Below are 15,069 nucleotides of genomic sequence, written 5' to 3' on the forward strand. Positions count from 1 at the left end.
TTATGAAAATATCACCGCTGAAGTAAGAGAAGTTATTAAAAATGATACATCTTGCAATAATCCCACCTGTCTCTGTGAAGCAACATTTTACTTGGAGAAGAAGGGAGGTTAATAGAGTGAACCAATTTTGTGCTCTTGAAGTTCCAAAACTTGATCAATCCTTCACTTCCTGCTGTGGTTGTCAGCTGGTTTAATCCATCCACGGCTACTCCTCTTATGGAGCCTTCATGGGCTTTAATTGCAAAGAAAAAGAGTCAATTAATATTCCACCACCTTAATTTGGCGTCATCCAACTATTTATTACTATAAACTTATATACAGATCCTTAACACTGCTCACAATCTAAGAACAACATAACATCCTTCAGGAATAGATAGATACCCTACCACGGTTAATCAAATTCACTTTCTGTCATATTTTTCCTGTAGTGCAGTACATTGTGTCCACCGTGGAACTGAGATCCAGAGTAAAGCTTCCTTCCTCATTCTGCATGGCTAAACCATGCCACCAAATGCACAAGGGACACACTATCTTATGAAACTGGAACCCCAAATTTGTTAATGCAAAGACGACTTAACAACTCACTGTGCATGCAGAAGGCAGGCATGTGTATCAGAAGCATCTCCCTACTCCAGTATGAAGTAACAATATGCACCTTTGTTATTGCTGGTTTATTGCCATCATAATATACAGGCACGCAATGATCCATCTAGCTGTTGTCTGATCATAGCAGGGTTATTTAACTTGTGGGCCTCCAAAATTTTGCTAAACTACAGCTTGCTCCATCCCTGACCAGTGGCCATAATAGTTGGGGCTGATGAGAGTTGTATGTTGAACTTCAACAGTATTTGGAAGGTGACAGGATACCCACCCCTGAGCTATAACCAAAGGTCAGTGTTGTGCAAAAGCTTCCTGCCTCTTCTCTGCAGCACATCAAATCCAAAGGCTCAATTTAATCTGCTGGCAACATTCATACATTTGAAAATGCAGCCGGAAATTTGTCACACAGTATGTGCCAAAAAGGGCTCATTGGCTTATGCTCACCCTCTGCAATACAAAATGAAGATTGTGCTTGCAGTTGGACATGTTCTCCTACATCCCTATATGCATATGCTTTCCTCATGTACAAGCGTATTCCCAATCACATGGCAAATACTACAAATGATGTTCAGCGTAGGTGTGCGAAACACAAGCCAGCACATCCCATTCTCTGTATAGCAGTAATAGCCATATTGTTACAGGAGAGCATTCTGAGGGTGTATTTCCGATCCAGAGTCTCAACAACACTGAAACTGTTGTTAAGAGGGTAAACTCCGATGCAGCTATCCGCTCGTGGAACAGTTTTTGATTCAGCTGAGACACCCACTAATTTAAGATATGGGGAGGGAAATTTCACTGACACCCTGCCTCTCACTTATGCGATCTTCCAAACTGTTGTATAGGGTCCTCCAGCCTTCTAGAGCAGACTTTTGGTGGCCACAGAGTGTTGCAGCAGAGAGAAGGGATTGACAAAAATCTCTGCCTTCCCCCCATTTTTGTACATTAGCAGATGCCTTGGCTGGATCAAAAGACATTCTGCAACAGAAAAGGCAGCACTGGATTTCAACCAGAATGTTTTCTAAAATGTCCTATTTTCACCTTTTTCTTTGCCATAACGCCCTCTGTGAATGCCAGACTGCATGTTGTATACATCCACATGTCCTGTTGAAAGTCCAATTACAGCAAAGTTTCCGCAGGAACTGATATCTACTGCCTTTTGGGGAAAGAGAAAGAAACAAGTTTTTTTTTATAGAAGAAAATATTTGAAATCTTACTTCCAATATTTGTGATTAACAATGTCAGCTTCTTAACTGTTTAAACAGACACTATTCAATACAAACTGATTCTACTTTCAAAAAACTACTGAGATGTTCAGATAAAGAAAAATTCTTGCTATTATTGTGATTTAGCATACACTGGAGCCTCAGTTTTCAAACTTAATCCATTCTGGAAGACCGTTTCGGCTTCCAAAAAGTTCAGAAACCAAGGATCAATGGGCTGGCTGCAAAGTCAATGGGAAAAAATGAAAAGGGCTTCCAAAAAGCATGTCCAGCTTCCGAAAATCGTTCGAAAACCAGAGCAGTTACTTCTGGGTTTTCGGCGTTTGGGAGCTGAAACGTTCCAAAACAGAGGCGTTCTGGAACCGAGGTTTGACTTTACTTACTTGCCACTTTACCCTAAAGTGTGTCAGAGCAATTTACAATGCAATAACAGAAGTTACCAGAAGTGGTAACTTCGAGGCAGGGGAAGAGACTGGCCATCATTGCCTTCTCAAGCATTTGCCTTTTGCTGCTGCTGCCAGTCTCCTCTGGAGTTAACGTATGAGCGGCAGTTGTATGTCACTTAGCCTGATGAGAAGTCCCTTCCCCTCTGAGCTGTAGTTAAGCCAGGCTCTCTGGTGTGCACAAAGGCCAGAACGAGAACCCTTCTTGTCAGTTAACACTTGCTTTCTTTGTATTTATGTACTTAAACCTAGACTGCTTTTTTCCTTGTAATACCGAATTTAACAGTCAAACAGCAGCAAATTGTTGATTTTTGTCATTTCTGAATTTACTGACATGCTCTCTGTATTTCGTATGCTTGCATTTTGACATTTTGGATGTTTCCTGTAAGCCGCTTTGTGGAAAAGTGGCATATAAGTACACTCAACCAACCAACCAACCAACCAACCAACCAACCAACCACAGACATACCTAACTGCCCTCCAATTAAGCCCTAAAGTCTTAGGTAAACAAGAATAGGCCCTTTCAGTGATGGCTCTCTGTTTGTGCATCTGGTTTATTGTATTTTAAATATATTACTGCTTTTAACAACAACAACATCAACCTATCTTGGTTATGTCATTCTGAATTATGAGCGGGTTTTTCTGTACACTTAAAAACAACAAAGTTAAAAACAACCCTTACTGTTGCATATACACCAAGAGGTCTATTTTTGCTGAAGTCTTGTGGCATCAGTTTGTGAATTCCCATTGACCCTTTCTGATAATTCCAGGTAGTACAGCTTAGAAATCCTTGATGGCAAGCAATGATCCCATCCCAGTCACTTTGACGGGCGACCTCTGTAACACAATCAAAATACGTTAAAAGGCACAACTCTTAATCAAGAAGCAATTGTCCCATGAAAAAATAGCTTTGCACACATTTTATAACAATTGTTTAGCAGTTGTTTAATTTAATACAGTGGTACCTCGGGTTAAGTACTTAATTCATTCCGGAGGTCCGTACTTAACCTGAAACTGTTCTGAACCTGAAGCACCACTTTAGCTAATGGGGCCTCCTGCTGCCGCCGCACCACCGGAGCACGATTTCTGTTCTCACCCTGAAGCAAAGTTCTTAACCTGAAGCAATATTTCTGGGTTAGCGGAGTCTGTAACCTGAAGCGTATGTAACCCGAGGTGCCACTGTACATGGTTACAGTACAAGGGTTCCATGTCTGCTGTAACTGTAAAGGGTCCGTCCAGCACAAGGTAGTCCGTCAAACGATGGAAGTTGCTCCCCAGGAGGCCACCAACTATGGATGGCTTTAAAGGTAAAGGTACCCCTGCCCGTACGGGCCAGTCTTGACGGACTCTGGGGTTGTGCGCCCATCTCACTTAAGAGGCCAGGGGCCAGCGCTGTCCGGAGACACTTCCGGGTCACGTGGCCAGCGTGACAAGCTGCATCTGGCGAGCCAGCACAGCACACAGAAACGCCGTTTACCTTCCCACCAGTAAGCGGTCCCTATTTATCTACTTGCACCCGGGAGTGCTTTTGAACTGCTAGGTTGGCAGGCACTGGGACCGAGCAGCGGGAGTGCACCCCGCCGCGGGGATTCGAACCGCCGACCTTTCGATCGGCAAGCCCTAGGCGCTGAGGCTTTTACCCACAGCGCCACCCGCGTCCCAAAGCCAAGTTAGCATTTAATATCATCCCTTACTCTCTATGAAACTTGAGAGCCATTCGTTTACAGTGAAACACATATGAACCAATTGAAATGGTCATATAGTTTATTCCCCCCCCCCAATTGCTTTAAAGGAGGACTGTACAAATTCATGGTGGACTAGCCATGGCAACTATGCTCTGTCCCCTGCAGCTAGAGGCAGCAATGCTTCTGAATACCAATTGCTGGAAACCACATGGGGGGGGGTGCATGAGTGCTCATGTTCTGCTCCCTAGTTTCCCACGGGCATCTGCTTGGCTCCTGTAAGAGCAGCATGCTGGACCAGATGGGCTACTGGCCTGATACAGCAGGCTCTTCTTATGGGAAACTACCCACTTAACATTGAACAGAATTAATATTGTAAGAACAACCTATAGCACTATTTATTATTATTATTATTATTATTATTATTGTTGTTGTTGTTGTTGTTGTTATTGTTATTTATACCCCGCCCTCCCCAGCCAAGGCCGGGCTCAGGGCAGCTAACAAGCAATAATAAAAACAAGTTGAATGAATACAACTTAAAACCAATATTAAAATACAACATTAAAATATTGAAACATTAAAATGTTAAAATGTAGCCTCATCGCAGGAGGAGAAAGGAAAAGAAAAAAGAGAGGGAGGGAATCAAATTGGCTCCAAGCCAAAGGCCAAGCGGAACAACTCTGTCTTACAGGCCCTGCGGAAAGAAATCAGATCCTGCAAGGCCCTGGTCTCATGAGACAGAGCGTTCCACCAGGCCGGAGGAACTTGTTGCACTGAGAGTAGAAAAAACAACTTAAGAGCAGCGCTGTGGAATCAGACTAGTAGTCTATGCAGTCCAGTGTCCTGCTTCCAACATCTAATTGCAGCACACTGCCACTAAGTCTAGAAGTCCCATTTCATTGTCATAGCCAACAGCCCTTGATAGTTCCGCCCTCCGTGAACTGGTCTATTCTGCTTTTAATGTGAGGTCAGCCAGCGCCCATCACAGCACGACGTGGCAGCAAACGTCATAAATTAAATATACAAATAGGCTGCTAAGAATTGCACTGTATATTTCTGTACATAGCCATTATTAGAGGAGCCTTTCATTTTCAGTATCTTCTCTATAATCACCTCCAACATGGGATTTGACCTTTTCAACACAACTGCACAGTGAGTTAGTGTTTTCACTGAGCCATCCACCAATTACTTTTCTGGATAGTCACAGCCGCTTTGGTTCCCATCAGTGTGCATTGTTTTCCCCAATGCACGTCATTCTAGATTTACTTGGAATCTCATCAGCCACGTAAGATGCTATTCAATGGGGGCAGGGGAAGGGGGGGGGGGAGACTTGATGCCTTATTACCTCATTCATTCAAGACAAGCAAAGAATTACGCACCTGTAGCAAATGTTGTAATAGGTGGAAGAGCCATTGTATCATACCGGAGTCCTTTCCTTTTTGATTTCTTTTTATTTATGGAACCTTCAAGAGATGAGAAACATGACACAAATGTACGGCAGGCACTGACAGTTTGAACATATTAAGTCTTAGGGAAGGCTGTTTCCTACCTCTGCCACACCACCACCCAATACTACGTCAAAAGAAAAATTACACTGAAATTAGGATCAGGTGTTAAGTTTCAAAAGCACAAACAAACAAAAATTATCATAAGAAATTTCACTCATTTCAATAGAACTTTCTTTACAGAATATTATTTCCTCTGGTTCAGGATTGTTTACCAGTCATTAAACAACAAGAGTCTGAGCGCATACGAAGAGCAGCTAGAAACTGTAAGTAATCTGGGTGAACCAAGCAGCTGCACAATATTTTAGCACCCGTACAGGTTCAATACACCAAAATACCTTCACAGGCATTTGATTATGCATTGCGTAGTCCCACTCACCGCGTCCTAAGCTTTTATTGAATCGCTCATGCACCGTGGAAAATGACTGCAAGGTACTATCTTGCCCTACAGGAGAACATAAAAAAATATATGTAGGTATACCTATGCATCAGTTCATTTTAGGCAACTTTTAAATGTAAACCGTTATAGAAATTGTTGGAGAAAACCTTGCTTTTGCATCCAACGTCTCACCACTGACATGCCTCCCCCTCCTCTCTTCTCTGGAGGATCGTCTAACCCTCCTGAGTATATTTTTTTGGGGAGGAGATGGGCTGCAGAGGAGAGGGAGGAATTCATTCCGCCAGCAGTGTGTCCTATTGGTTAATAACCAATCAACAAAGCTTGAAATTATCTCCTAATGCAGTGTTAAATTACATGGGCCCGCTACTTACACAATGGTTCAGTTCCGGGGGTCTGAACACAAAGGCAAAATCGCACAAAGTCAGGAATGCCCCCCCCCCGACCTCCCCCCCCCCCCCCGCAGGCAGACAGCTGCTTATTAGGGTCTGTGAAGGTCGTGGTAGGGTCCTGAGTGTGAGTAGGGTGCCTTCCTTACTGGCTTTGGGATGCTCCCAGAGCTTACACACCTCCTTCCCAGAGGCTGGTAAGGAAGGTGTGACCATGCTTACTGGACTTTGGCGAGGTGGTATGAGGGTTCTGGGATGCTTGTAAGAGAGGAAGATATAGCTGGGTGTGCTGGTGCCGGTGGGGAAATAAATAAATGAAAGATCAGAGAATGGTGGGTTTCCATGACTCTCTATTCATTCATTCATTCATTCATTCATTCATTCATTCATTCCCCCCTGCACAATGTTCTAATCACATTAAGTAACGCGTGCACAACTTGTGGGCTTATTGTATTACGTTATTTTGGACAGGGGCCAACTTTTACAAGAAAACCAAGACTTTGAAATCGAAACTCCTAGTATTTTTGTGAACTTAAGTAGCAGTAATTGAAAAAGGTAAAACTATGTTCAAGATCCAACCTGCATACTGGACCAAAACCAAACAAGTCAGAGATAAATTGGCTGGCCTATGACTAATCCTTAATCACGAGAAACTGAATTTCACGTGACTTGATCCAAAAACAGTATTACTCATTTCAACATAACAGGAAGCTTGTAGAATTCCTACCGGCACTGAGAATTTGCTGCCCATTTTGCCCATGATATCTGATTTTTGTTGGAGGTGCACTGTGGCCCATTCGGAATCTCAGCAATCTGCCACTTCCTCCAGGGCCATCAAAGATCCATACCTATTCAACAAGTAAACAAACACAAGAAAACAAGTGTAAAGGAAAGCAAGACTTGAAAATAAGCTTGAAGCAAAATAAATGCACAGTAATAAACCAATAAACTAGTAATATTCAGAAGCTCTGTATGTGGCCACACTCATGTTTCATTCAAGGACATACAAAACCTTCTCCGTTATTTTTTCAAATTATAGATACTTCATGCTTCCGAATACCTGATTTTAGCAAAGAAGTATTTCCTAACATAAGTACTTGGATCCTAATCTTTGTGTTTTTTATAAGAACAGGGAACAATGCACACTAAGTGATTTTTAAAATTTTATCCAAGAGCACAAATATGCCTTTTCTTGTTAAAAGAAAACTTGTAAAAAGACTGTTCTAGATTGGGGACAGGGAGAGAAGGAGGAAGTGATTTAATGGTACATGATTGCTCATTCAAATCCTCAACCAGATTAGTGATAGTTACAGTGGTGCCTCGCAAGACGAAATTAATTCGTTCCGCAAGTCTCTTCGTCTTGCGAGTTTTTCGTCTTGCGATGCACGGTTTCCCATAGGAATGCATTGAAAATCAATTAATGCGTTCCTAGGGAAACCGCCTTCAGACCAGGTCCGGGGACAGTCTGTCCCCCGACCTCTTCTGAAGGCTGGGGGGGGGGGGCAAGGGCCTTTCTTCCCACCCCCAGCATTTTAAAAAACCCCGGGACAGCGGAGGACGTCTCCGCTGTCCGGGGCGATCTTAAAATGCTGGCGGGCGGCATTTTTAAATCGCCCGGGACAGCGGAGGACTTCTCCGCTGTCCGGGGCGATTTAAAAGCCCCTGGGAAGGCAGGCAGGGGGGACAAAGACTTTTGCCCCCGCCTGCCTTCACAAGAGGTCCAGGACCTCGTTCTGATGCCCGGCGGCGGGGTGAGAGGTTCCCGCCCGCCGCCCGGCATCGGGGCATCGTTCCGATGCCAGGCGGCGGGGGGAGAGGTTCCCGCCCCACCGCCCGGCATCGGGGCATCGTTCAGATGCCCGGCGGCGGGGTGAGAGGTTCCCGCCCCGCCGCCCGGCATCGGGGCATTGTTCCGATGCCCGGCGGCGGCGAGAGGAGGTGTCCCCGCCCCGCCGCCAGGCTTCGGAGGAGGTCCAAGGACAGCGGGGAAGACGCGCTGCGCTTCCCCGCTGTCCCGGAGATTTCCCTATGGGCTGTCGTCTTGCGAGGCAAGCCCATAGGGAAATTCGTTTTGCGAAGCGCCTCCAAAACGGAAAACCCTTTCGTCTAGCGGGTTTTCCGTCTTGCGAGGCGTTCGTCTTGCGGGGCACCACTGTATATCACTAGTAATGACTGGCTTAGCAGAACTGTGCAGATTGCCTGCTGTTTCTCAACAAATGAAACCTAATTATGCAACAACGAACATAAGAGGGCATCTTACAGACGCACCATAATGCTCTACCCGGAACAGTTTTGCACAACTACACAGTATTTTTGTTCCCAAGAACAAAAAGAAGGCGTATACATTGTGTTTCTAGGTGCATGAATTACGTAATTAAGTATTCTATGTATATGTTTAAATCTACGTTTGGTTTTTGCTCCTATTTATTTAATTATTCGCTTAGATTTATACTGTTATGCTATTTATTCAGATGTTTTGCTTATGCTGGTCTATGACCGTAATAAAATAAAGTACTTGACTAGGTGCATGAATCATCTTACGATCATCAGAAGGGGCAGGGGAAATCATTTTGGAAACGGAATATTAATTAGTTAAAGCCATATAACTTACCCTTATTGCATTGTCCGAACCATTGGTAATAAGAAGTGGTTCCCCTTGGACAAACGTCATACCCGAAATTGCTGTAGAATGGGCACCTCTCATCTGGCCCTGAAGTTTCTTTTCTTCTAGATCCCACAACCCAATATGCCCAACAGGACTTCCAGCAGCCATAACTGGGTGTCCATCTGATCACATGCAGAAAATAAACAAAACATAAATACAGATACCTTAAATCAAAACAAGTAAGACTGAAGAGCGTGCAACTGGGAAAGAAAGCCAACTAACATTAAAATAGATTGGGAGAGGGTGAGTGATTAAATCACTCACGCCACAATTTTCCTGTTCAGACATAACAATAAACTATCGTTTGATTAGACCAGAAAAATTTCCATAAAAACTGTGCATGCAAGGGGAGAATAGAACGTTCAGAATCATCTGTGATCTTCAAGCCATCGACTGGAGGACTGTCTAAATGCAACTACAGCAAGACCAATTACCTGTACATTTCAGTCCTGGCCTTATGATAGCTTGCAACAGGTGACAAGTAGCTTATACTTAAATTTGTATTTCAACTTAAGGCTTTAACTCACATCTGAGGTTTCTAGTAAGTGTCGAAGTGTACCTGTACGGAATGATATTGCTGTTATGGGACCCCAGTCTTGTTGAAATTTCATCAGCGTTTCATCAAATTTAATATTGTGCACTATGATGTAACCAGACACAAGACCTACTGCAATGACATCCACTGCTGGGGCCTGCAAAGAAAGTTATACTATTAAACAACAGCAACTTTTGATATTTTGCAACAGAGCATAAATAACCTGTTAAGAATGTGTGGTAAGATTCCATTAGAAACTTTTCCTGGGCACACCTGAATGAAATCACCAAGTTCTGAGTAAGCACACAAGTTCATTCTAATTAGGCTTTTGTTACTTTTTAGACAAGAATAAGCTTGCTGCATCAAAGACATGCTTTTCCAATTTCAAAGCTTGTTTACTGTCATGCATTTTTATTATTGCATACTGAATAGAATGAGTATTATTGCATACTGAATAGAATGAGATGCATGTAATCATTATTCCATGGCATTATTTCTCAGTCATCTTCTAATATTTCCAAAATGGAAGGAGCCTCAGAGTTCAGACTAGGTGAGATGCTAACTCCAAGATCTTGCCTGTTTCCTTCAACCTCCACAGAAGCAGCAAGAGAGGCTATCGGAGACTTCGGGTGATACAGTAGGTTTGGTCAGCTTTCATCAAAATGTTGCCATTGTGGAGGAAGGGCAAACAAATTAGTTCTACACATTTTTACACCTACTTACATCTTTATTTGGAGTGTGCTTCACCATCTAAAGCCAGGGCAAAAGAAACTGCGGAAGCTGTAGACTAATACTCTCTAATAATACTCTCTTTAGTAAACTTTCACTTGGATTCAATGGTGATCTGTGCACATACGCTGTACTCGTTTGGAGCGTGGGGGGGGGGGGAGATTTAATTTGACTCCCCCTCCCAACTACAGCCCACCATTCCAGAGGGTCATTCAGAGGTCTTGATCCATGAGCATAAGTTTGCTTGTTTCATATGATTCAACCCTCTACCTCTAACTTAACACATTCTTTGATTATAACAGGCCACAGAACTTACTGTATTAACACTAAAGCCCAGTTTCCAACACCTTGCAAGCCTTTGTACAAACCTTATTGTCGTTCATATCAAATATATGAATGCACAGCAAGGGAACATACATTCAGGGCCACACCACTCACAGTACACATAACATTTTAATTACAACTCTTCCACCTAAGAGTGGACGTTTGGATGAAATCAAATTTTGGATGCATATATTTAGCACTAACCTCACTGGGGCTTACTTCCAAACAAGTGTGCTTAAGGATTACAGCCTTGCGTAAAACCTACTAGTATATAATTTGGGACACTGACACCATTCTAATTATGTTCAAATAGAAGTGTTTAGAAGCAGAGCACAAGTAATGAGCTCCATACAGGTTGAATTCTTTAAAAACAAACAAACTACAATACATGGTCCCAAGATTACTACATTTTAAGAATATGTGATTTGTGGACCATGGTTTAACAGTCTAAACCCAAACATACTGCGTTAATTTTAAAAAAAATCAATTAAATGGAACAGAACTTACTTCTAGATAAGGGTGTGTAGACTGAAGCCTGCATGTGATCGTTCCATTTCTATTCTAGTGCTAATTTTTAGCATAGACTTTTTGAATGAATTTCAGATTGGCAAGAGCTAGGTTCGTTTATTTAAAGAAAAATCCCCTACATATATATTATTTTTGCAACGCCACTAGCAATATAATACAGCCCAAGTATACAGTGTTTTCAAGAGTACTGACATGTACATTGCTTACTAAAGTCTGTCACTCAGAATCCTGCAATAGTAGTAGTAGATCTGCTAATATGAACTAGAAATTAAGGGACAGGCTTAGCATTGTGGGCTATACCTATTTGATCTAGCAGAGAACATTAATAAAGCAATCTGAAAATAACTATCAAGGAACAGTATGTAATTGTCGCTGGGTTAAAACCAGAGATAAGCCTGCAGAGGGTAATTGAAGCTGCCACTCACAGAAGGTGTTTTCACTTGATTTTCCATCACCTTCCCCCTCGGTCCAAACTATTTAGCAGGGTTCCCCCAAACCTAGGAAAAGCCTTTTTAGAAGGGCAGACTGTCATGAAGAGGAGGTGCCAGCAAGCTCATTTTTTGCTCACCACCTTCTGCAGACTGATCTCTGGATCCAACCCTCTATACAGTGGTGCCCCGCAAGACAAATGCCTCGCAAGACGAAAAACTCGCTAGACGAAAGGGTTTTCCGTTTTTCGAGCTGCTTCGCAAGACGAATTTCCCTATGGGCTTACTTCGCAAGACGAAAAAAATTCTGGGTTTGAATTTCTGTGTGCTGGGTGGCTGGGGGAACAGTTGGGGAGGGGTTTGCAAGAATCTGAAAGCTTGTGTGTTTTTTTCTGCATTTTTATGATTTTCTGTGACCATTGGGCCACTCTGCTGTTTTTTTAAAAAAATTCTGGGTTTGAATTTTGAAATGCTCTTTACAGTATGTGTGACTTTAAAGAGCACTTAATAAACTCTTGTTGTACCAAATTTGGCTTTGTTTGGACTTTTTTTGACCATAGGAACGCATTAATTGATTTTCAATGCATTCCTATGGGAAACCGTGCTTCGCAAGACGAAAAATTCGCTAGACAAAAAAACTCGTGGAACGAATTAATTTCGTCTTGCGAGGCACCACTGTATATTCACACACTTACCTGTTGAAGGACTGTCACTCCTGCTCCCCAGCCGGGAAATGTATATAAAAGTTTGCTTTGGTGGGGGAGAGAGAAAGAAGTTAGTGTTTTGAATGCTACGAAACAAAACTACCGGTACATCAGAATGGATGTTAAACACAAAACCAACATTTGCAGAAAAAATTCTTAAAACTTCTGGTGTGCTATTTATTGGGGTGGGGGCGAATACTACTAGCATTGTCTTAGGTCCCAAGAACTAAAAGCCTCTGCCCAATCTTAGCCAATTCCCACTTCCCCAGGATCCCTCTGTCCTCATAGCATTCCCTTCAGGAGAGCTCCTTTCTGGTAGAGACCCAGGAGCCTGCATTGGGAAACAAGGGAGAGGAAAGCTATGGCGGTTCAATCTTCTCACAGTTGTCAGGGCCATTGTCTCTATGCAAAGACACCCCTAAGACAATACTCATCAATGTCACCAATAGGTGCATAGTGCAAATCTCATTTAAATAAAACTAAACAAGGAAAATAGTGCTTGTGACTTTGGCCCATATTTTTAGATCAAAACTACGTAACCCTTCTACTGTCTTAGAAACATAAATTCATGCTCACTTCAAATATTCTCAGTTATTTCCTATGTAATTTGAACAGGCTCGTTGCTAAACAAGCCCTTCAGTATAGCTTTAGTTTGAGAACCACTAGCATGTGATTGTTTCACTTATGGCCATATTTACAATTTAGTCTGTTAGAATCAAACAACATTGGAAAATTGTCCACCTCCAATCCATCAGCGCTCTGCATTAATTCCACATTTTACGGGAGTAAATGACTGATAACCAGGCTAATACATTTGTAGTTTGGGTCAGGAAGTTGGGTGGGGGAGAGAGACATGTTCTTACTTGGATTTTACATTCCACAACTGTAGATTTCCTTGTTCACTACCAAGAAGAATTTTATTCAAATAGGTACTTGGGTGCATAATTGCAGAAACAGCAAACACTGTCTTATCAAAATTCATCTGCAAGTATTCTTCTGCAGGACAAAGAAGACCATTAGCTGCCATATATGCTACAAATATGTTTTAAAAATTTATTTCTCTGAATAGTTATTACTTTAAAAAGGGTCAAATATTACCTTCTGACTGTACATCCCAAATAATGAGAACGTTATCACGATCAACAGATATCAAATGATCCCCAAATGGCAGTATAAGGTGAACATCTGCTCTGTGACCTTTGTAAGTGTGAACCACCTGCAATTCAAAGTATCTCAGTTATTTCCTTAGAGGTATGAAATCATATCTGGACATGAAGTGCCTTCAGCACTCTTTAGCACAGGTATAGGAAGCCTGCGGCCCTCCAGATGTTATTACTTCAACTCTGATCAGTTCCAGCCAGAGTGAGGGATGAAAGGAGAGGCACAGGTTCCCTGACATTGATTAGGTGGAAAGACAGAATACAAGCATAACATACAGCCCAAACTAGATTCAAGAGTCATAATATGACCCATACAACATCCCAGCTGTACCAATTTCAGAATTAATATTTTAAACAATTCCAAATGTAAACCAGATATTGACTGTAACAATATCTGGCCTTCTGGCGGTTCCCTCACTGCGAGAGGCCAAGTTACAGGGAACAAGGCAGAGGGCCTTCTCGGTAGTGGCGCCCGCCATGTGGAACGCCCTCCCATCAGATGTCAAAGCGATAAACATCTACCTGACATTCAGAAGACATCTGAAGGCAGCCCTGTTCAGGGAAGTTTTTAATATGTGAAATTTTAGTGTATCTTTCATCTTTGTTGGAAGCCGCCCAGAGTGGCTGGGGAAACCCAGCCAGATGGGCGGGGTACAAATAATAAATTATTATTATTATATGTAACATCATACTAAGGTTTCAGAGCAACTCCAGCCCACCTTTGAGATATGCAGGGGCAAATCACCCATACATTAATAATACAGCACCCATATCCTGAATACAAATGTATACTCAAAAGCAAGTTCTATAGAATTCTGTGAACTACTCCCAGGTTTGTGGCTATAGGTTTGCAGCTTAAATACTTTCAGGATCAGATACAAATTGGTATATCTTGCATAATAATTATACAAACCTCTTTGTTCCGAGCAAAAGCATGGAGAAGACTGCCACAAGATGCAAAGACCAACATTCTGTCGGCTGCCAAACAGGTAATGTCCTGTGGCAAAGCATTGCCTAAAAGACAAGGGAAACAAAAAGAGCAAGCTCTATCAATTTTAAAGTACACACAGCAAAGAAGACACATTGTGATGGACTGATAATTTCCCTCAACGTATACGTATACGGAAAACAATGCTACTAGAAATACACACACAAAATGTTGAAACATGCTTAGAACTAAAACACACAATTTACTGTGTGCTCCATCAGTATGAATGACCAGAAGGCACATTCATTTGAATGCTCTAAGATAAACAGGACTTAAAACACAAAGTTTACTCGGACACAAGTTCCTCCAGTGCATGGTGGAAGGGCAACAAGTTTTAATTTATTGTTATTACTCCCAGGTAGAGTCAGTGAAGAGATTTTCTGCCTCAGATGTCCAATTAAACTTGGGTACAAAACACTCCATTTTGTAGTGGATTTTACAACTTTTAGCACGTTTTTTGTACGTAAACAGTATCCACCGCAACTTACAATTTGTAAAGAAAGATACAAAACTAAACTGCATATTAAATGCACATACATAGAACAATATACTTACTAACAGCAACTAAGCCTAGTCTCTTCACCTGCAATAAAAGCATAATATTTTTTAGAAAAATAGTTCAGTATTACAATTATTAGACAAGCTATAAATGTTTCTGGAGAAAGAGACTGATGTGCATGGAAGATGGGCATAGTTATTCATGAAATAACTGCTGTAGTTAGAAAAGTTATAATAGTAATGGAACTGGCCTCTTGTTAAATCTGTGGAAAAA

The 15,069-nt window shown here is 42.0% G+C and overlaps 1 protein-coding gene across 1 annotated transcript in view; it reads right to left on the reverse strand.

Moving 5' to 3' along the window:
• Positions 1-15,069, reverse strand: part of WDR36 (WD repeat domain 36) — a 36,403-nt gene that overhangs the window by 16,982 nt on the left and 4,352 nt on the right. Inside the window, exons 2-14 of the mRNA XM_028748435.2 lie at positions 14,853-14,880; positions 14,223-14,323; positions 13,248-13,365; positions 13,013-13,145; positions 12,141-12,195; positions 9,461-9,593; positions 8,848-9,023; positions 6,964-7,084; positions 5,830-5,895; positions 5,325-5,408; positions 2,946-3,100; positions 1,639-1,753; positions 67-232 (exon numbers count right to left, since the gene is read on the reverse strand). Coding sequence (XP_028604268.2) covers positions 67-232; positions 1,639-1,753; positions 2,946-3,100; positions 5,325-5,408; positions 5,830-5,895; positions 6,964-7,084; positions 8,848-9,023; positions 9,461-9,593; positions 12,141-12,195; positions 13,013-13,145; positions 13,248-13,365; positions 14,223-14,323; positions 14,853-14,880 — 1,451 coding nt within the window. The remainder of the gene's footprint in view (positions 1-66; positions 233-1,638; positions 1,754-2,945; positions 3,101-5,324; positions 5,409-5,829; positions 5,896-6,963; positions 7,085-8,847; positions 9,024-9,460; positions 9,594-12,140; positions 12,196-13,012; positions 13,146-13,247; positions 13,366-14,222; positions 14,324-14,852; positions 14,881-15,069) is intronic.

The sequence above is a fragment of the Podarcis muralis genome, chromosome 11 (assembly GCF_964188315.1).
Source record: "Podarcis muralis chromosome 11, rPodMur119.hap1.1, whole genome shotgun sequence".
NCBI classification, from domain to species: Eukaryota; Metazoa; Chordata; class Lepidosauria; order Squamata; family Lacertidae; genus Podarcis; species Podarcis muralis.